Below are 21,242 nucleotides of genomic sequence, written 5' to 3' on the forward strand. Positions count from 1 at the left end.
GTTTCTGATTTTTCTCGAATCTACGCCACTGAACACAAACAACTTCGTTAACGAAATCATTCTTATAATACAATACACTTACCTATGGAACGATAAATTCTGATAAGAATTTTTGTCTTTTCCACAAACTTCGCACTTATAAACCATATTTTATACAAAGCGAGATAAACCAAGAAAAAACTAAATAATATTCAATACTTGACTCTTACAAAAATCCTGAGATTTAGCTACTTTCACCTACTTGTTTACTGACAACGTGTTGCTTCTAAATCTAACGAACAGAGAAAGAGTATAAGCACGTTCTCCATTTCTCTTCAACTCATAAGGAGAAGAACAGAGACAACCCTTTCTCTATGGAGAAGAAATTTGCAGTGTTGCCATAAGTTTGGCTCAAATTTCTTTAACACCATGGCCTCTTAGCGTATAATGTACGATCACTCTATATAACAAATTTTGCTACATATTTATTGATGGAATATTTCGAGAAACTATCATTATTTCAAAGTGCAATAATATAATTGAAAGAAGAATGAAAGAAATTAGTCTCTTAAAATAATTCACTGTCGGGTATATGGAAGAAACAGAACTTAACCGAACTTAACAGAAAACTGTTAAGTTCGGCAACATAGGAATATAAGAACCAGTGACAGTGAAACCGTATTCGTTCCAGTCGGACAACTAAGTTTTCAGAGGCGACACTTTTGAATGTAAATAAACGGGTCTCTTGGGTTTAGTCTATGTACCTATGTAATGTAGTGTAAAGGGTGTTTCAAATTGCGCGGTTTTTTTTTAAGAATAAATAAAATATAGATGGCGCACTGAATTCGTCTGGGTATTTTGACATTTAAAAAGTGTGATGTATGACATTTATAAAAATGGCTTCGTACACGATACAACAACGCGTTCAAATTGTTAAATTATTTTATGAAAATCAGCGTACTGTGAAAAGTGTTTTTATTTGAATTTTATGGTTTACATAATCGTCCATATGAAAGCACTGTTGGTCGAATTATTAAAAAATTTCAAGAGACCGATTCGGTGATAATCGAATTTTTGTTGCCTGAATTAATAAATATTGATCTAGAGGACATTTGCTTTCAACAGGATGGCGCTACACCTCATTTTGCAAATGACACAATTGATTTGATACCGTTGGACTATTTTCTTTGCGGTTATGTGGAAAGCCAGGTCTATAAGAATAATCCACAATCGATTCCTGAACTAAAGGATGAAATTATTCGTGTCATTTGTGATATAGAGCCTCAATTATGTCAAAATATCATTGAAAATGTTAACAAAAGAATGGACGTCTGTAGAGCTGCAAGAGGAAGCCATTTGTCAGATATTATTTTTGGTACATAAATGTCATAAATGATACTTCAATTACCTATAAAATGTTTTTGAAAATTAATGCAAATTATGTGTTTTATTCATTCTTAAAAAAAACCGCGTAATTTGAAACACCCTTTATAACCATATTGTTAGGTTAAGGTCCAAAATATTCAAATGATTATGAAGAAAAAAATATCTTTTTGAAGCCCCATTATCGATATACAATATTATAGAGACATGACAGAATTTCCCTTTAACATTTGCGTGTGGGACAGTGACTCTGTAACTTGGGATGCGTGCGGGAAAATGGTTGAACGCGAACGCTTGTAGAAAATAGTTATTTTCCTAAGAAGGTTGGAAAGTGATACTTTTCCGCAAGAGACTGCAGTTGACCTAACGACGTGGAGCGGAGTTCGATCAAGCTGTCGAATGCGGAAAAGGCACTTTCCACATGAGTTAGGAACAATATTTTTCCTACTAGCGTGAATGAAACACTTTCACGAGTCTTGAAACTGATGTTATAAGAAATTATACTTTTGCGCGCTCATCCGCATAGAGAAACGTTTGAATTTTATGATTTGCGCATAGAGACATGCCAAAATTTTATGATTGATGCGAATCTTTAATATTTGCGTGCGAAAAAGTAACACTTTCCTAACGCCAATACATATGGAAAGTAATACTTTCGAAACACTAGTAGGAAAAATTATTTTTACACATTATTTACTAGTTAAAATCACTAGAATTTCCGTCAAATAAAGCTACACTTAATTTCACAATCAGGAATCAATCTTGTGGAGCCCACTATCACAAAATGTGGAGTCATATATAAAATAATATTACTCGCCCGATGTTATGCCATGCCTCTTTCGAGTATAATGAAAAAATAGACACTGAAGTCATTAGTAGAAAGACGAAAATAAACTATCTGTTTCCATATTGGGGAATATTGGATCCTTACATCATATTTTGTCCCAATAGTTATAATTCAACCCGTGTAATATAATTTGATGATGAATAATAAGTACCTAATAATAACCTCTCATGCACTACGATTTGATTTTTGCTTTCATGTATCTTCAGAAAAACCTTTTATATATTTTCAGAAAGGCCATTCTTCGGAAGAAGAACTAGAAGATGAAATGGAAGATAAAATAGACTCCAAAATACCAGCACTTAGAACACCTGTAAGGGAATTATTTGGACATACCGGTGCCATTTCCGGCGCAGAATGGATAGCCGGAGCTGAACAAATAATTACTGCGTCTTGGGACCGTCTTGCCATACTCCATGATATTGAGACTGGTAGTGCTTTAGTGCAACTTGCTGGTGAGTTTTTATGTGATTGAATGCTCAAAGACGGTTTACGTATAGGGATTTTTAGTTTCTGAACGTGGTTCTCTTGGGTTTTCATTCATGGGGAACGAGTCTCTGACATGCGATAATTTTATATAGTTGGTTCGACAGTTGCGTTTCCATAAAGGAAGGGTTTACTCGAATGTATTCAATTTTGGGTCTATTTCAGTTTTCGAGATCTGTAACCTGGCTTATACAGGGTGTTCCTCAATTCTCTCAATTTTGAGAAAAAAAGTCCTATAAAACTGAGCATTTAAGAGCTCATGCTTATATTCCAATTAAGAAACAATTATATAAGTCAGGTTACAGACCTCTCAAATGCTCAGTTTTCTAGATATAAAGACAAAAACTTTGAAATTTTCAACTTTTTCACATAGCATTTATACTAATTTGGCATAGGCGGGGTCAATATGAATAGTTGCGAATAATTTGAGGGCTTATTCCCTATCGAAAAATAGTGTGGATCTTTTATATGATTTTTTTAGCATCCCCTGCATAGATAAGACACCCTAAATATAGCACCTGAAGAGCAATTTTGAATTTTCATCTTAGAAATCAGAAAACTGACAGAAATGGAAAATTTCTCGCTTTATGAGTCGAATCGATACTATCCAAAAAGATATCTGAAAAAGCCGCATTGCAGTTCAAAGCTGCTTGGAACGGTGATCACGTATTGGGCCAACTTGATTTATGACAGCTATGCCAATACGCGTTAAGCTACATTCACAATCAATTCACGGGCCGAAGTGCACTTCGGCACGGAAGCTTAGCAGATGGCGTTCTCCGTTACCATTCACAATGAAATTCAAGACAAAATTTCGTGCAAGTTGCAAACTATCACTTCGGCAAGGAATTTCGTGCCGGCTATAGATGATGCTGATGCTTATGTTTTGATCAGTTACATTTTTGATTCATTTGAGTATTTGGTTCCAAGATTATTGCGAATGGTAAATTTCGTGCCGAAGTGCACTTCGGCCCACGAATTGATTGTGAATGCAGCTTTAGGATAACGTAGCGTGTGGCAACACCCTAGTGACCCCGAGTACTTCCGATCTCCTATTGCGCTTTCTATATCTTCTTGGTACTACAAACCCCTGTGATTGGTACCAATTTCACCTTTGTCAAACTGACGTCAACATTTATTTGTAAGGAACGTCAGGCAGAAGTTCATGGTGATCGTGGATTTGTTTTCATTCGCCTCAGAAAACTGTGTAGAACGCAATGCAATGAGTTAAATAGAAACAGTCTACTATACACACTTGAAGAGGTTTTCCTCGGAATGAAATACAAGCAATAATATAAAGTGGTGAATTCAAGGAGTGAAGCGGACGGAATGAAAAAGGGGATCTGATCTCAAACGCGATACGGGGTTTACGGATTCGTTCATCAGCCAGAACCCAAGACTCACAATTAACGGACAACTATGTCGGAACTTCGGATTTGAGCAAGACGGCACAGACCTATGGCGGTTCACCCCTAGGTGCGTTCTGTTCAACCCCCGAGTTTTCGCATCAGCAGAGATTCGTACTAATAGTAGGGGTGGACACTGGCAAGTTAGGAAAAAAAGGTGGTTCACCTCTGAGTGTTTTCTGTACTCCCCGGGTATTCACACCAGTAGAGTATCGTACTAACAGTAGGGGTAGAACCCAAAGTTTTGCACAGGATGGGTGAGGGTGGAGACTGAAGTTCCTAGAATACACCATTTTACTTGTACTAACAAATTTACAATCGTTATGGCACACTTGTCACGTTCTTGAAAATTCACGATAGTCTAGCGTAAATCAAAAACATCTCTACATTTTTGGACAAAACATCAATATTTTTTTGGACAAAAAATAACATAAACAACATAAGAACTGAATACCTTTGAAATGTGTCGGATACGAATACTATTCTCGAGATAAATTCCACTATTTTCACTGGTATTTAATTATAGATGGTTCTTCAAAATGAGTTATCGCCGTTAGGGGGGTGAAGAAAGTTGAAAATTTGTTCCTTTGAATCAGAAATTGACGGGTCCGAGCGATTTTGCACAATTTCCATTAGAAAGAAAGAAGATTATTGAGATCAGCAGAAACACTGTAAAAGATAGTGAGGTTGTAAGGCTCACTTCTTTGGGTTTGACTATTCGCAGTAGTGAATTAAGTAAGAAGAAACTGAAGAATGCTTTATTTCGTGTTCCTACATCTACATGTATTTATTGGATATTTATTGGATCTAATATTTCGTAACTACCTAATCACTTAATGATTTTTAGCGATCGCGAAGTCCAGCCGATGACCGTGATATCTGGGCCAAATCCTCACAAGTAATGCAATTCAGCAAAAGTACCGCATTCCAGTTGTATTTGTTCGCCCTAAATTTGAAATATTGGAGCCTGTCTGATAATCTTTTTATGAATATCAGACAAACACTTTTTTCCTTTACTATTTACTACTAATTTTTGCGCAGACAGTTTTACTGCACAAATTCTTAACTCAAACAATTTTCAATGATTGAGAAAACACAACTATAAAATTATAAAAACACAACTGTTATAGCACTATCAATTGGGAAAAAAGAATGTACCTCAAAATACCTCTGAAGAATGACAATAACTCTACTAACTGTTTACTTCTGTCTCAACCATGTCGCTAAAATCTACCTTTGAATCCCCAATATCTTTTGTTTCAGCTTAATCGAATGCCAGTGAATGCTTTTATTAAAGAGTAAATAAATTTGTATCGAACAAAAACGAGTTGATATAAACGTAGTGAAAATGCATTCAATTAATTTTTGAATTGTTTGTAAAATTGAAAGTCTCACCCTATCCAAACTCAGGTGGTTCTGTCAGAACTTCAGATTCATTTTTTTTTCAGGTCACGATCAGGAGCTTACCTACACTGCTTCCCATCCATCCCAAAAATTGGCAGTTACCTCATCAAGGGACACCACTTTTCGATTATGGGATTTCAGGGAATCTGTTCACTCTGTATCAGTATTTCAAGGTCATGCCGAGTGAGTATCTTTAGCATATAATCTTGCTGATGATGAACCATACCGCGATTGACCAATCAGGTTGTGAATAATTGGGGTACTTAGTTTTATATTACAGAAATCATAATATATATCGTTGGAGAAAATATAATTACCCGTTACGGACATATTTACGTTTTTCGGATATTTGTATTTTTGATTTGGAAACCACCATGTACGAGGATATATTGAAAAATTCTTAGCCTACTATAGAACTAAACTAAAATTCAATGTCAAAATATTTTATTACTCAACATATTCTCCTCTAAATTTTATACATCTATTACAGTGAACCTATAACGTATCTAGACCTTTAAAAAAATGTTTTTTCTTGCTCTGGGAACCAGACCTCCACATCCATTATAACCTCCTCGTTGGAAGAAAATTTATTACCTTTTAAACTTTTTTTCATTTGAGGAAAGAGATGATAGTCGGATGGAGCCAAATCTGGTGAATAAGGGGGGTGTTCTAGTAATTCAAACCCTATATCACGATTTTTTTGCATGGCAATATGAGATTTGTGAGCTGGGCGTTGTCCTGCAAAAACAAAACACTTTTGGATAGCTTTCCGCGTCTTTTCTCTTCAATTTTTTCCCGTAGAGTGGTCAGTAATGTCTAATAGTAATCTGCGGTTATTGTTTTACCCTTATCCAAAAGATCAATCATGATTACTCATGGCAATCCCAAGAAACTGAAGCAAGAATTTTTTCACTAGATTTTTGGACACGAAATTTCTTAGGTCTTGGAGACAGTGGCGGCTCGTGGGCAGGGGTTCACAAAATTAAAAAAAGCCATTGATTTTATTGAATGAGAAAGGTTCAAGAATTTACATAATTGTTCACTATTCTGAACAGTGTTTGAAAATGAAATCCATTCATCTTTTCTTTTTTGCAGCGAACTTATCGATAACCACATCGTTAAAATTTGGTATATTTTCAATAAATTTTTTTTCTATAGATAGCATTGCTAGTGCCGTAAGTCTTTCTTCATCCATCGAACTTCTTAAAAAGATCTTAATTCTCTTCAATGTTGAAAAACTTCTTTCTGCTTCAGCTGTCGTCATCGGAATTGTCACAAGTACTTGGAGAAGGGAAAAAGTGGCAGAAAATATCAGTTCTATGTTATTCTCAATGATAAATTTCAACAAATTGAGAGCACCGCTAAGATTTCTGAAATCAGGTCTTCTGTACATAATCTCTAATTCGGTTTTCAACCTCATTTCATCAAAAAATGGATATGCGTCCACTGTTCCATCTAAATGCTGCATTGGAAAACGGTTATCATACTGTTCAAATTTGTCTGCACAAAAAAGTAATGCTGCATTCAAATGCTTCGTAAATGAAAATTTTTCTTTTACTTGCATTATGATAGTATCACATCAGCCACAGTTTTGGTAATATATGTATTTTCATTCAAACGGCGTTTTTTAGTTTGTATGGTAAGTTCGGGAATTTCACTCTCCACTGTATTTAACGTGTCTCTTTCTTTTTGAATACATTCTTCTAAGCAAGTTATGGCAGATTGAATCTGTGAAGGGTCTGTCCCAGTTTTTTGTAGTTGCTGATATAAAATATCAGAATGTGGCAACAGTCTATGGAATACTGTTAACCAAAACACAAATTTAGAATCTTGCAACATCCGACAAATAGCAGTGGCTTGATTGATTGTCACAGTTTGTCTAGCAGTTGATTCCATCTTTTCCATGAATTCTATCAGGTTCTCGCGGTGCTCAAAAACGGTACTAACAGTTCTGCTTTTGAAATTCCATCTAGTAGCAGAAGCGCGAGGAACTCTTTGTCCAACAATTTCATCTAAAACTGCTTCCCGTTGAGGAGAATGAGAAAAAAAATTGTTATGTCACTTAAATTTGAGAAAAATACACGTACCTCTTGATTCTTTCTTGCAGCCTGGGATAAAATTAAGTTTAATTGGTGAGCGTAACAGTGAACATAGAAAACGTATTTGTAGTCATTTTTAATGATAGTTTGAACACCTGAATGACATCCACTCATTACACTAGCACCATCGTAACTTTGTGAAATAAGTTTTTCTGGCTTGTTTATTACCTGTTTCATAACAGTTTTGATACATTCTGCTAGGCTGGCAGCATCATGATCCGTAGGATTAGTAAAACCCCAAAAACGTTCTACAGGTGTACCATCTGGTAAAAGATATCTGAATACTACAACCATTTTTAAAAAAATTGCTACATCTGAAGTCTCATCTGCCATAACCGAAACATACTCTGCTTTTAAGATTTCTTCCTTTGTGTTTTCTTGAGCCACCTTTAACATACAGTCTAATAATTCGTTTTGAATCGTTTTTGAGGTCCCTTTGAATACATTAGATATTAGATTTTTCGAAATGATCTTTCAGTGCTATACCCAATTCGGTTCTGAAATTTATCAAACCCTTAAAAACTCTTGGATTCGAAGAATCATCTTTTTCATTGTGTCCTCGAAGAGCCAGTTCGAAAGCACCACAATATTTTATGCAATCAATAATTTTTGAGAGTACATATCGATTCTTTCGCACTTGTTCATTTTGTTGTTGGATTTTAGTCTATATGCACTGTCCAACTATTGACGTATATCCACTTTTCCTAGCATTTTCATTTCTAACTGTGCATTAATGTGTGCTTGGGTATTTTCCTGTTTTTAAATTTTTTGTGCCAAATGACCCAGGTCTGCTATTCCAGTATTTGTCCACGCTGGTTCGACAAGACTGCGACCAAATAACAAGCAAGGAAAGCAGAATAAACGATTCGTTGTGCTACATCCACATATCCAATCATTCTTGTCGTATACTTCCATTTTAAATTTCCGATTGAAGTCTCTGGATTTACACTTGGTAGTTTGGGTTAGATTAATTTCAGGTTTTGGTCTACCTTTTTTTTTAACTTGGAGTTTTTCTTCATAACTCAATGAATTAAAATTTTGTTTCAAATATTCTACAGTAAATTTTGTTGCATTCATAATGCAAACAATGAACGTATAATTCCTACTTCACCTAATGAATTACGTCGCGCGTCGCGTTTACGGATAAATAGTCCGAACGTGATCTCCCTAGATTTCACCGTTTGTGCACAGCGAAGTTGTGCTCCTGCTTCAGTTAAATCGGCTTACATCCCCCTCCGCCCGCTCATAAAAATTGTCTAGCAATTCGTTGTAAACCCCTCCTAATCGTTCGCACGTGCGACCGACGTATGTAGACGGCAATGTAAAGCACTGCAAAGTGTTCGTCGCTGGGTCATGTTCGTATTATTCATAAATAGATACTAGGTACAAAATAATATTGTAACTTAAGAACGGTAATTTATTGGTTAGTTAAGAGAGGAAATTTGATTTTACGTTACTTTGTTTGGGGGTTCACGTGCTCATGTGCTCTCATCATGGCAGAGCCGCCACTGCTTGTAGAACCAGAGTGTCGCCATTCCATCGATTGTTGTTTTGTTTCTGGATCGTAGAAATGTACACAAGTCTAATGCATAGTAACAATTCGGTTTAAGAAGTCTACATCGCATCGTTTTCAAATCGAGAACAGATCGAACGCGATGTTTCTAGCCTTGCACGCTTTTGGTCAGCATTCAAACATTTGGGGATCCATTTTGCAGCAATTTTTCTCATGTCCAAAGTACGTGAACTGTATGATGAACGCGTTCGTATGAAATATTCAGTGCTTCAGATATCCGTTTTAGTCCAATTCGACGGTCTGATAAAATCACGTCATCGATTTTTTTTTTTTATTTCTCTTTAATGACCTCAGCTACTTGGCTATGTGGTCAGGTACACATTATTTGACTTATTGCATATTTCACATTCATACCAAACATTCACAAACATCCATGGGCGCGGCGGGATTCGAACCCGCATCTCCGTGGGAGCTGGCTCCGAGTCCACCCGATTTACCAGCTCGGCCACTTCGACATTGAAAAGTCCTCTGCAAATAAGCTGGGATGTCAATTCAAAGGAAATATTTCTCGCCAGACTAGATTCTTCTACTTCACAAGGCACATATTAGAATTATTAGATAGATCATCAGTGGTACCACGATCTATCGATAACTTATCGATGTCGGATTCGATAAGGCGCTGTTGGCAATCTAATTACACCCCTCGAGTCGACAAAATCAGTCAGAGCGGAAGTCGATCATATGTGGTACCAATTTTCACCTACTCGACTTACAGATAGGGTATGGGAAAGGAAAAAGGAGATATCTGTCGAGTCGTGTGTTTTTGGTACTTGAATACTACTCTCATATTTGGAGCTCAGTGCCCAAACATTAGTTGCAGCTCTTGGATTCGATCCAGAAGAGAGCAATGCGACTTATTGACTGCTCAATTTGGTCAGCTAGTCTACAGTGGTCTAAACATCGAAGGAGAGTTTCGGAATTGTGCCTGTTATACCGGGTGTCCCAGAGCTTTTAGGCCAGCAAATATCTCAGTTACCTGCGGAAAAAAAAAATTGAAAAAAATACTTGTCGTAGGAGACCATACGCTCTTTCATGCAGCATAGCAAAATCCACCCCCTGACAAACAACCCCCGAGAAACCACCCCTAACTTTTGTTTTTCAAATGGCACCCCCATGTTTGTTGTGCTTCAACTTACAGTTTTTTTCATTTCTCATTCAATGATGTATCATGGTAGCTAGAATGGCATGCAGAATTATGGAAAATAAAAATACAAATGAAATACGAATTTATACGCTCAGCTGTATTGTTACTGCAACATTATACTAAAGAAAATGTTTTATAACATAAATTATAATAAACAAAAAGTTCTAACATTTTATTGACTCTTTTTTTTCAACATCCACTTTTTCTTGTCTCTACAATGTGGACTAATTCGATCAGTCCAATTAACAGTACCCACTAACGAATTCAATTTTATCGAGTGACTATCTTTACAACTATATATTATGATATATCATTGATTGAGAATTAAAAAGAGCTGTCAGTTGAAGCCAAACAAACATGGGGGTGCCATTTGAAAAACAAAAGTTAGGAGTGGTTTCTCGGGGGTTGTTTGTCAGTGGGTGGATTTTGCTATGCTGCATGAAAGAGCGTATGGTCTCCTACAACAAGTATTTTTTTCAATTTTTTTTTCCGCAGGTAACTGAGATATCTGCTGGCCTAAAAGCTCTGGGACACCCGGTAAAGATACTAGCTGACCCGGCAGACGTTGTCCTGCCATAGTGAGGAAGTATATTTAGAGATAAAAAATTATTAGAATGGTATGAAGAGTGAAAAAATTTATTTTAAACTTTCAATGGAAATAATAGATTCGACATTTTTTGTTTCGTCTGTTGCAAAGACAAATAAAGTTGAGGGTTTGTCAACATGAATATTATCCTCTTCTTTTGATTTCACATCGTTTTCTACGGAGCTGATTTTAAATTTCAGCAAAGCAATTTTTTCTACTAGTAAGTTACTTTTAGCTTCCAATTCTGTAATAATTTTCAGTAGGAGATCTTGTTGCGTAGATTTACTATTTGAATTTTTAATACCAATATCGAACATCGGGGAAATGTCACCGGTCGGTTTATCGCCCGAACTTGTAGAACCAATTAATTCCACTTCACAGCACTATTTTATTTTTGCACCACAACCGGGGTGAAAACTTTTGTTGCCGATTTGACACTTACAACTACTCTTTAACGATGAAATTTCTTGCATATTCCACATTGGGGAACAACTTTTAGAGACATCAATATCGTTACCATTTGCTAACATGATTAATAATCCATAGGAACATTTCGTCCTATTTTGAGGTACTCAACCTATATCCGTATTTATTCCCATTAATACTGCAACATACTGTATGAATATAACTGAAAAAAGTATCTGAAATGAAAAATACTCAAATTGAATAGAAGAACATAGAGAACAATACAAAATTCAATATATCTTTGGTCATTACATAGTCTTATAAGTAATTTCTCTATCGTTCAGTGTTTATTTCTGATACTGCGTCACCTCACTAACCTGCGTGTCTATTTGCGCCTGGCCTTAATATTGTTGTTTCAAAGAAGTTGTTCATCAATTTTTTCACAGGAAGTCTGATAGCTTGATATTTCCATACCACCAAAAAAAATTCTTCCAATTCCCTTGCTGACAACTTTCCTCGGGCTGTCTCAAGCATAATTTTGAAAGCAGAAAGATTTGGTATTCTTTTCATAAACTTTTTAGGGTTTTCACTCCCAATTTCTGAAACAAAATCAATTAAAAATGAAATCAACGATTTGCTCCTGCGTAAATTCTTGCACTAATTTGTCAGGAGCAAATTAACTAGAAAAAATTGTTGCCTGACAATGAACTCAAAATAAATAACGTTGAAATTATAATTCTTTGTAACGTTTCGGAGTCTATATCAGACTCCTTCATCAGACGAAAAAAATCTACTTTTGAAAATCTTCCGAATTATCGCTTTTTGTCTGACATTAATTGGGAGTGAAAACCCTAAAAAGTTTATGAAGAAATGCAAAATCCTCCCAAAATAAATTTCAATCGATATCTGAAAGAAAGGTATGGGCCTTTTTCTATTTCAAGTTTTAGAAAATTGGAAGAATTGTACAAAAGGACAATTAATGTCAGACAAAAAGCGACAATTCAGAAGATTCTCAAAAGTAGATTTTTTCGTCTGATGAAGGAGTCTGATATAGACTCCGAAACGTTACAAAGAATTATAATTTCAACGTTATTTATTTTGAGCTCATTGTCAGGCAACAATTTTTTCTAGTTAATTTGCTCCTGACAAATTAGTGCAAGAATTTACGCAGGAGCAAATCGTTGATTTCATTTTCAATTGATTTTGTTTCAGACATTGGGAGTGAAAACCCTAAAAAGTTTATGAAGAGATGCAAAATCCTCCCAAAATAAATTTCAATCGATATTTGGTATTCTGTCTGCAATGAGAACTTTATTCTTTGCAATTACCTTGAAAGTGGGCATAAAGTTGTCTTGAACCCAATGTGTTCCTCTAAATGATGTAATTTGAAAGCATTTGTTGTACCGTTGAACCTGATTTTGAGATTCTGGTGATCGAAGGCGCCAATTTTACCTTGCCACTTTGCAACACTATCCAGGGGCCCCATTTTTGTATTTTGAAGCTCTACAATATTAACTTCCATTAGTCCAATAAGTACCAAACGATATGCACTGTAATAAAATGCTGCATTGTAGTTGAAAGCAGTGCGATTCAACATTTCGACGTTTTGAATTGGTCTTTTCATCGACAGATGCGAATAAAATAATTTCGACGATTTATTTTCGAGCATAACGAAGCAACATATTACTTGCTTGTCCCCCAACCTAAAAGTTGTTAGCTCGCTGTGGGGGGACGATATTTCTTCGGAATGATTGTCTTCGTCTATATAGACGAAATGTCCCAAATGTCATGTTCATATAAACATGATATGTTCATGAAGCGGAAACTGATAGGATAAACCTACAAACTTAGATCCATTATTCGCTTATTGCCTTCGGATAATTCTCGCAACACTGACATTCAAATAAATCAAAAGCTTGAGCTGATATTAATGTAGATTAATTTTCTAAGAACTAATTTAAATTTCGTTTTTAGGAGTGTCACTTCAGTAGTATTCACAAAGGAGGAGAAATTAGTGTCAAGCTCGGATGACAGGAGCGTCAAAGTATGGGATTTGAAGAATATGAGATCTCCTGTCGCTACTATCAGGCTCGACTCTGCTGTAAATAGGTTAAGCGTGTCAACAAATGGAATTATAGCCATACCTCATGATAATAGAAACATCCGCTTGTATGATTTGAATGGCCAAAGGTTGGCCAGGCTTCCTAGATCTAGTCGGCAGGGGCACAACAGAATGGTGGCGTGCGCTGCTTGGGCTGACGAAGTAATAAATGGTATCAATTTATTTACATGCGGTTTTGACAGGAGGGTATTGGGTTGGTCAATTTTGTCTATGAAAGATCTGTAACCGCATTTATTATGCAAGCTTTAAAATGTTTTGTGATAGGTATTTATTTTTGTTCATAATAAATATAATATTATTGTTTTCCAATCATGTTGCATAATATACATCTAATCTTCTTTATCCAGTTTCATCCCATAAACAGAAAAACGTGAAAATTTTGGACAAAAGTTCCTCATTTTCAATGTCTTTGGAATATTCCAATTAGGACTATTCCGAAATGAAAAAAAATTGCGACCAGAGAGACACTCGATAGCTTAACATCTACTAGAGGCTTATGGATAAAGTAGGTATATAATTCACTGTGAATTCGAAATTTCATTTCTTAATGACCCGTTGAACAGGACACATGCAATATTGCAATATATTTTAGGTATTATGATGACCATAAAATAAATAACGCCTTCGAGATTGAAGCTGGTAAAAAATAAATGAAATTAATTCAAACAACAAATCTTACGCTGAATCTGAATCGAACTATCACTCGAAGTGTAGTCGAATTCGTCGAGAATGAGTAGATGCTGGATGTTCACCATGGTTTCGGTCACATTTACCTTGTCAGAGCAACAAACATTTCAATTTCAATTTTCAATTCAATTTTTCAAATTATTATTAAGACATAAATTCCTTCATACAAAATACATAATCCAACCTCGTTGAAAATAGAATGAATTTTGAATTGATGTGGCCGATACTTGATGAAAATCCATTATTGAACTAGAAAGAGATAACCTTCACCCAGCTGAAGAGATGCTATTGTGATAGCGAAACACTTGTCGTGGTTTAAAAACTCATTTTTGTGAAAATCATATATGAAATGTGTTCTTAGTTATAGAATGAATTGATGGCCCTTGTATTCGATGTCATTCGGTAAATGAATACACCCTAGCGCCATCTGACAGAAAACGAGGTCCAATTCAATTCACTTTCTTTACTCTCAGAGCGAAGATGGCATGTATCCATTTGCTCAAATACTTAGATTGCAGGGACCATACATTGTCTTAATCAACAAGAGAGAGAATTCATGGCAGTAACCGTTGTCCCGGAAATCGCAATAAAAAAGAATAACGCCTTCAAAATTAAGGTGAATGAATAATAAATGAAATTAAGAATTTTAGAAAATGTATACTGTGTGTACAGGATCATCTTCACTCAAAAACATAAGAAAGGGATTCGAGTTGGACCTCGTTTCCTTTCAGATGACGCTAGGTGCTTTCTAGGTTTCTATGTTTGACAGTTGTCAAAAAGTGCCTTATCTAGTGTGTGGCAAAGGCGGCACTGGCCACAGGTGCAAGGTACGCAGGAGAGCCAATGAAAGATCACTACTTGGTTTTTATGTGTATACCCCTAATGGAACGATGCCGAGGAATCTTGAACCATAAATATTGCGGTCGGCCCCTAGAATTTGACGAAGGGCCAGTTCTATCTACTCCATCTATTTTTGTGTGAAGTGCGGCTTCTTTGACATAATTTTGCAACGATCGGTGTTTTAGATCTTCAGGCGATATCTCTGATCTGATATTCCAGAAATTGTTTTCGTTTTCAACTCACCAATCAGAATTGTGAACCCCAAGAAAAGGGAAAAATTTATGAATACGAGCATCCTGAATATTTCCACATTTCTATTCTAGAGAAAAAAGTATATTGCACACTACGTTAAGTGCTTAACCAGAGAAAATAAAGAGGCCAATACACTCGCCAGGAAAGGAGTTCCATTGCATGGGCCCGGAACCTTTCTGTGGTATATTAAAATGTATCTACAAGAAAGAGTTTCTGGGGAAGGAAAAAACTGAGGAGAAAATTACTCTGGAGGATGGAGGAATCTTTCGAGACTGGAACATTCCAAATAGTTCTTTGGGAAATTTAACACTGCATGTAAGAAGTATCTCAGCAAGAGTATGATACACACAGTATCACCTGTCACCTCAGGAAGCGCTTCATGAGAATAGGTCTAGCAGAAACTTGCGTGTGCAGATTCTGTGGAAAGGAGAATGAAACTTCAGATCATCTGGTGACTAATTGCTTCGCCATTGCCAGTCAACGCAAAAAATGCTTTCAATGAGAAACTTGCAGGAGCCAGGAGGTAACTTCCTTGAAGCCACCCTAGATAATGGAGTTCATTAGACTCAGGAACAGCTTTGATAGGGGCACAATAGGTGGCAGTGCAACGTAACCCCCTTCAAAATATTCCATCTACAATGACTCTAGACGCGTAAGTATATTTGACCTCTTTAGTTAAGGGTTGAGTTTGGGTTACTCTCTGGAATACGATTTCCCATTGAATTATTATACGTTTATTTTTTCCGGATCTACAAAAGAAAAGTTTTTTTACTCTTTTGCATACCCTACCCTCTTTCCACTGCACTCGTGCGAAAAAGTGACACCTACTTTCGACATTGGTCAAGTTTGTTCACCGTCCTTTGAATACATCCCAGAACTTCGTAGATAAACATTTTAGGATATACGTGTCTCATTATTTGAAGTTTAATCTTCTAATGAATAACCACTAATATATCAATGGGAGATGATTCCCAACATAAGGGTCCTGAAGCGTTCCTCGAACAACTGAAGAACAGACCGAACCTGGTCAGAAGATCCTCCCGGTCAAAAGCAAGATTTGGAATATTGTTAATTTCAATACTGAAGGGATTTCTGACGACGAGGGTGGAGAACAAGTTATCTACCTATGAACAATTTTTTCTTTAGTGTCATCAAGTCTTCGAATGTTTGATGAAGTTTGTATTCTTAACTTTTTTTTCTCATTCTCTGCTCTTTTATGTCAATGGATAAGAAGCTTATTCTGTAAACAAATTTGGGATCACGAGGAGATAGGGTGTTTTTACTGAGGTTTTTCTTTGAGCTCTTGTATCAAATGCCGAATTGTATGGTACTCCGTTAAACCAACCTCTGTTAAAATTCATACATATGCTATATTGTTTGATAACTAAAAATATATTGATCCCATTCAAAAGAATACATCACTGGTATTTCATTCAATATTTTTATATTAACAGAAAGGATCATCGTTGTTTTTTTACCTCATATTATTTTTTTGCTTTTGTATTTCGGCCAAAAAATGCAACGCTGAAGTTTTACACTTTGAAATTGCATCCGCTATTTCATTTCGATTTCGAAATTGAATCCGAAGATAAACAAAGTACGTTCACTTCTGAGTAAAAGTTATTTATACTTATCCTCTGTGACTAATAGGTTATTCGTGGAAATAAAACCAAACAAGTTAATTGAACAGATAATTTCTTATTAGAATTGAACTATAACCTTCTGATGTACTGGATAATATTTCTCTTATTCTGAGAGAACTCTTCCTCGAATACACCGTTTTTAACATATCGAAATAATGTGAGTAATTCTTTCTATATCTTAAGACTGAGAATGGGTGGAAACATCCTCCAAGTCGAGTGCATATCAATATTTTTCTACGATTTCTAATTTTTAGGTTTGGTTTACTTCTGCTCTTCGCAGTTTGTTCAATTGGGAATGCAACACATTTTATTACTAAAGTGAATGAAACTGTTCATCACAATGTCGTTTTGAAGAATAACGAGGCGTGGAATCCTGAAATGTATGCTAAAAAAATAATTTTCAGAAATTTAACAGGAGAGATCACTCCCAAAAGTTTTTCATTACTCACAAAAGTGGAGGAAATTTACTTCGCTCATAGCAGTATATCCAATATACATCATAATGCATTTGGATCGAATCCAAGATTGAAAACTCTTCAATTTTCATACAATGAATATCTTCCAGAAATTACCAATGAAGTCTTGAGAAATTGCAGAAATTTGAGGAAATTCAGTATGGGTCATAACAAGAAAATTGAGGGAATCAGCGACTACTTATTCAGCAACCTACATAACCTAACCCATGTTGAAATAACGAAGGAAAACAAGCTGCCAAAACGAATAACAAAAGCTTTCTTCAATAATTCAAAGTCATTGGAATCGGTTAAACTACACTTTTCCAATATCACAGCTATTGATTCTGATGCTTTCGAAAATTTAGACAGACTTCAGTTTCTAAGTTTGGTGGAAAACGAAATAGTTGAAATAGGGGCAGGTGCTTTTAAAAGTCCGAATTTGATTCAAATCTACCTGGGATGGAACAAACTGACGTCTTTCACTGGAGAGGAACTATCATCATTGAGGAATTTGAGGACACTAGATATTTCTTTCAATCCACTGAAGAGAATAGACCTGGAACAAATAACACATGCCGCTCCAAAATTGAAAAATTTGCTCCTCATGAGAACTAGTCTAAATTGTGATGAAAAGAGAAGTATAAAAATGAAAGAGAGTACATATCTTGCGATAGGAATGGATTTAATGGAGTTAGAGAAATGTGATGCACGAAGATAATTACCGGTAATGGTTTCTGTAATTTAATGATTTTTGAATTTATGTAATAAATGCCTGAGCCAAATTCTATATGAGAAAACGACAATCAATTGTTTTATATTTTGATGTTTACCTTGATTGAACACAGTGGCGCAGTCAAGATTTGGCGAAAGCTTCAATGTTGGCACTAGAAAAAATTTGAATTGCTGGTATCTTTGGGGGCAGGATTCCAGCTCCCTGCATATTGTACGATGAAGGTTAAGTTAAACGACACAAATCAATTATCGCGGGAAATGTAAGTTCTATACAAAAACTATATAAATTCTCAACTGTTTCATGAAGTTAAACATTTTCTTTCTTTAGTTAAGCTTTTATTCTTTCATTTCGCCGGAAATGGTGCCAACTTCCTCTCCACTCATGAATTCTACATTGTTTCAATGTATTATTTGAATGTTTTCCCCAGAGAATTCGTCTGAACTCAAAAAACTAAAAACTACTACCCGCTGATATGGGGGATACTATATCAGCGGGTTGTATGCATCTGAATTTATCCTCATTATTGTATTCATTGCCTCCCCGTTTAGGCGTGATCATTCTTTATTATCTAAAAAAATTTCTTCAAATTTTCTCAAATAGAAGTTCATTCCAATGTTAATGGTTTTGAGATTTTTAAATGAAAATTTTTTTCTAGCCTCTATCACAAAGAGGACATACCAATACTTTCTAACTCAATTCATCAATTCCCCATACGTTAATTAAAAATTGAACATGAACATACAGGCTGTTTGAACTTAAATGTCAAAGTCAGCCATGACAAAAACCTCAAAATATTTTTTTTTCAAATGAGTACCCATTTTTTTTTATTGGTGCTGAGGAATCAGGCTTGCTGTAAGCGGGCGTGCATTACACGAGGGCGGCACGTCCAGGGGGGCGGCAAATCGAGTGATTGATAAGTTTATACAATATCGCACGGCTGAACATTTTTGAAATTGTGTTAGCAGAAGCTCCAAAGTGGCTCGCGAAATCAACGTAGAAACAGATTTTCCACCAATTAACACAATCCGATCAAGAAGGAAACCAAAACAATTTCAATATATGAATAGAGTGATGAAGTTTTAGTAGATCCAAAAACCAAACACAGAGTGGAGTTTTATTTTAGGATCCTAGATCAAACAATTATCTACTTCGTTAAAGGATAGATTAGAGGATTTGAAAACATTTACCGTCGTATTTGACTTTATTAACTACAACTTATTTAACTACTCCAATGATTTAATGAAGTACCGTAAAACGGGGCTACTTGATACACTTTTCCAAATTTTAGGTCCTACCTCGCTGTAACAAAGATACTTTAATCGAAAATAAAATTATTTTAGCTTACTTTAGGGTAAGGGCTATCAGGTGTAATACACTCAGAAAACATCTAGCCCTCCCCATATTGAAGAAAAAAAACTTGAAAGACGTTTTTTCAAGTAGCCCAATGATGGGGCTAAATGAAATTTGTTTGGAAATCGCATATAAAATGCAAGTATACTCACAATTTAGGCTACTTGAGAGTCTTGAGACGCAAAATACCTTTTTGAAATGCTGATAGAACTCTTAGGTAGGTAGTTCATTTAATGAATACCACAGTAGTTATAGCAAAAAAATACTTTTATTTAGTTGTGAATAAGAACTGATTACAAAAATATTAAAGGTGAAATAAAGAAAAACAACTACAACGATTCTAAAATAAGTCTTTAAATTTAATTTGCCCTATTCTAAAAATTTCGTATTGGAGAAGCCGCTTCTTTATTTCTTTTTTTCCGACGATGCCATCCTGCCTATATATAATTGTAGCGCCCGCTGCGAAGAGTTTCATCATCATAGTCTCGATATTTTTGACTTTCTGGCTTTCTTTTGTAAAATCGCACCATTTTGTGGTTTGTGGTTCGCGCGTTTACGCGCTATCCTCTGAACTAGGCCTTTTTGTTGCGGAATTCAGGTTGGTATTGTGAGTAAACATTGATCTTTAGACCGATTATATGTGAGTCCATGCATTAACCGCGCGACTAAAATACAGAGTCTACGCACGATGTCGCGCGACCATATGAACATTTGTATATGACTCCTCTGTATCTTTAGTCGCACGGTTTGTAGATCGCGCGTTTACGCGCTATCATCTGAACAAAGCCAAAATCCCAACTTATGGGCTATTACCAACTTAAATTCGATTTTCCATAGCCACCCGAGATGTCAATTATTGTTGAATGGATGATACCAGACTCATTTTTCTTTCAAAGGCACTTCTCGTATTCTCGTCTTTATTTATTTTCAATAGGCTTGAATGGATATAATTTGCAATAGAATCTATCAAATAACTTGTTTGTGAATTCATTTGTTGTTGTGAAGACTTGAGATTATTTTTGTTGTTATCATCGTAAATATCATGAAATGTAGCTCCTTAAGTTTTCTAAGGCAATTACTTAGAATAAGAGTTTAATAATATCAATTCTTCAGAAAAACCCGGTATTGAGTACATATTGTTTTTTTTTGCGTGAGGGTTATAAGTTTGTTATTGTTATGACTATGATCAAGTGTCAAATGTGATTACATTTTATTGTTTTGTTTGAAATTTTATTTGGTTATAAGAAGGAACTCTAGAGACTTACTGTTGGTTATTTTTTCTGTATTATAAATTTGTTTTCACGATCCCATTGGATGATTATTGATTGTTTGGAAGAAGCCTGAATACGTAAGTATTGCTAGCAGTTTAGTGAGTTTTTACTCAGTAACAAACTGCCCCACCCCTTGTAGGTATCAGAGTGTGCCCCTTTTGGGCAAACGATGAAAAGCGTTTTCCAGTTAAAATTGAGGGGTTCAGAGCTGAAGTGAACCAAGTCCATTCAGCCTAGTTTTGAGATGAATGCCTTAGAAGTTGTTTATCACCAATTAATTCAAAAGTGACTTCTTTAGATTTTAAAAGATTAGAATTTAGGATGTAAGCATATGCCCACATAAGAATAATAATAAATAAAGAAGTCACTTTTGAATTAATTGGAGATAAACAACTTCTAAGCCATTCATCTCAAAACTAGGCTGAATGGACTTGGTTCACTTCAGTTCTGAGCCCCTCAATTAATAGTTATAACTTTATATTGAAAATCACAAATTCCTCCAGATGGTTTTCGAGGAAAATTCATGATAGTGTATGCAAGGTGGCGAACAAGTTAAGTTCAAAATGAGGATCTTTCAAAA

At 35.6% G+C, this 21,242-nt stretch overlaps 2 protein-coding genes across 4 annotated transcripts in view; both read left to right on the forward strand.

Moving 5' to 3' along the window:
* LOC123307814 (WD repeat-containing protein 37) overlaps positions 1 to 13,740 on the forward strand; it is a 35,867-nt gene extending 22,127 nt beyond the window's left edge. For both annotated transcript variants that reach the window (XM_044890256.1, XM_044890257.1), the window contains exons 5-7: positions 2,439 to 2,661; positions 5,547 to 5,685; positions 13,284 to 13,740. In XM_044890256.1, the coding sequence (XP_044746191.1) occupies positions 2,439 to 2,661; positions 5,547 to 5,685; positions 13,284 to 13,656 (735 nt within the window). In that variant the 3' untranslated portion in view covers positions 13,657 to 13,740. The remainder of the gene's footprint in view (positions 1 to 2,438; positions 2,662 to 5,546; positions 5,686 to 13,283) is intronic.
* A 3,108-nt stretch (positions 13,741 to 16,848) lies between these two features.
* LOC123308099 (chaoptin-like) lies at positions 16,849 to 19,145 on the forward strand. Of its 2 annotated transcripts, XM_044890642.1 has the most exons (3): positions 16,849 to 17,010; positions 17,108 to 18,032; positions 18,697 to 19,145. In XM_044890642.1, coding segments are annotated over exons 1-2 (921 nt in total). In that variant the 5' UTR covers positions 16,849 to 17,008; the 3' UTR covers positions 18,027 to 18,032; positions 18,697 to 19,145. The 2 variants fall into 2 exon arrangements, with proteins under 2 accessions (XP_044746577.1, XP_044746576.1); XM_044890641.1 differs by lacking the exon at positions 18,697 to 19,145 and having other exon boundaries at positions 17,108 to 18,111.
* The last annotated feature ends 2,097 nt before the right edge of the window (positions 19,146 to 21,242 follow it).

Source organism: Coccinella septempunctata, chromosome 2, assembly GCF_907165205.1.
Source record: "Coccinella septempunctata chromosome 2, icCocSept1.1, whole genome shotgun sequence".
Classification (NCBI taxonomy): Eukaryota; Metazoa; Arthropoda; class Insecta; order Coleoptera; family Coccinellidae; genus Coccinella; species Coccinella septempunctata.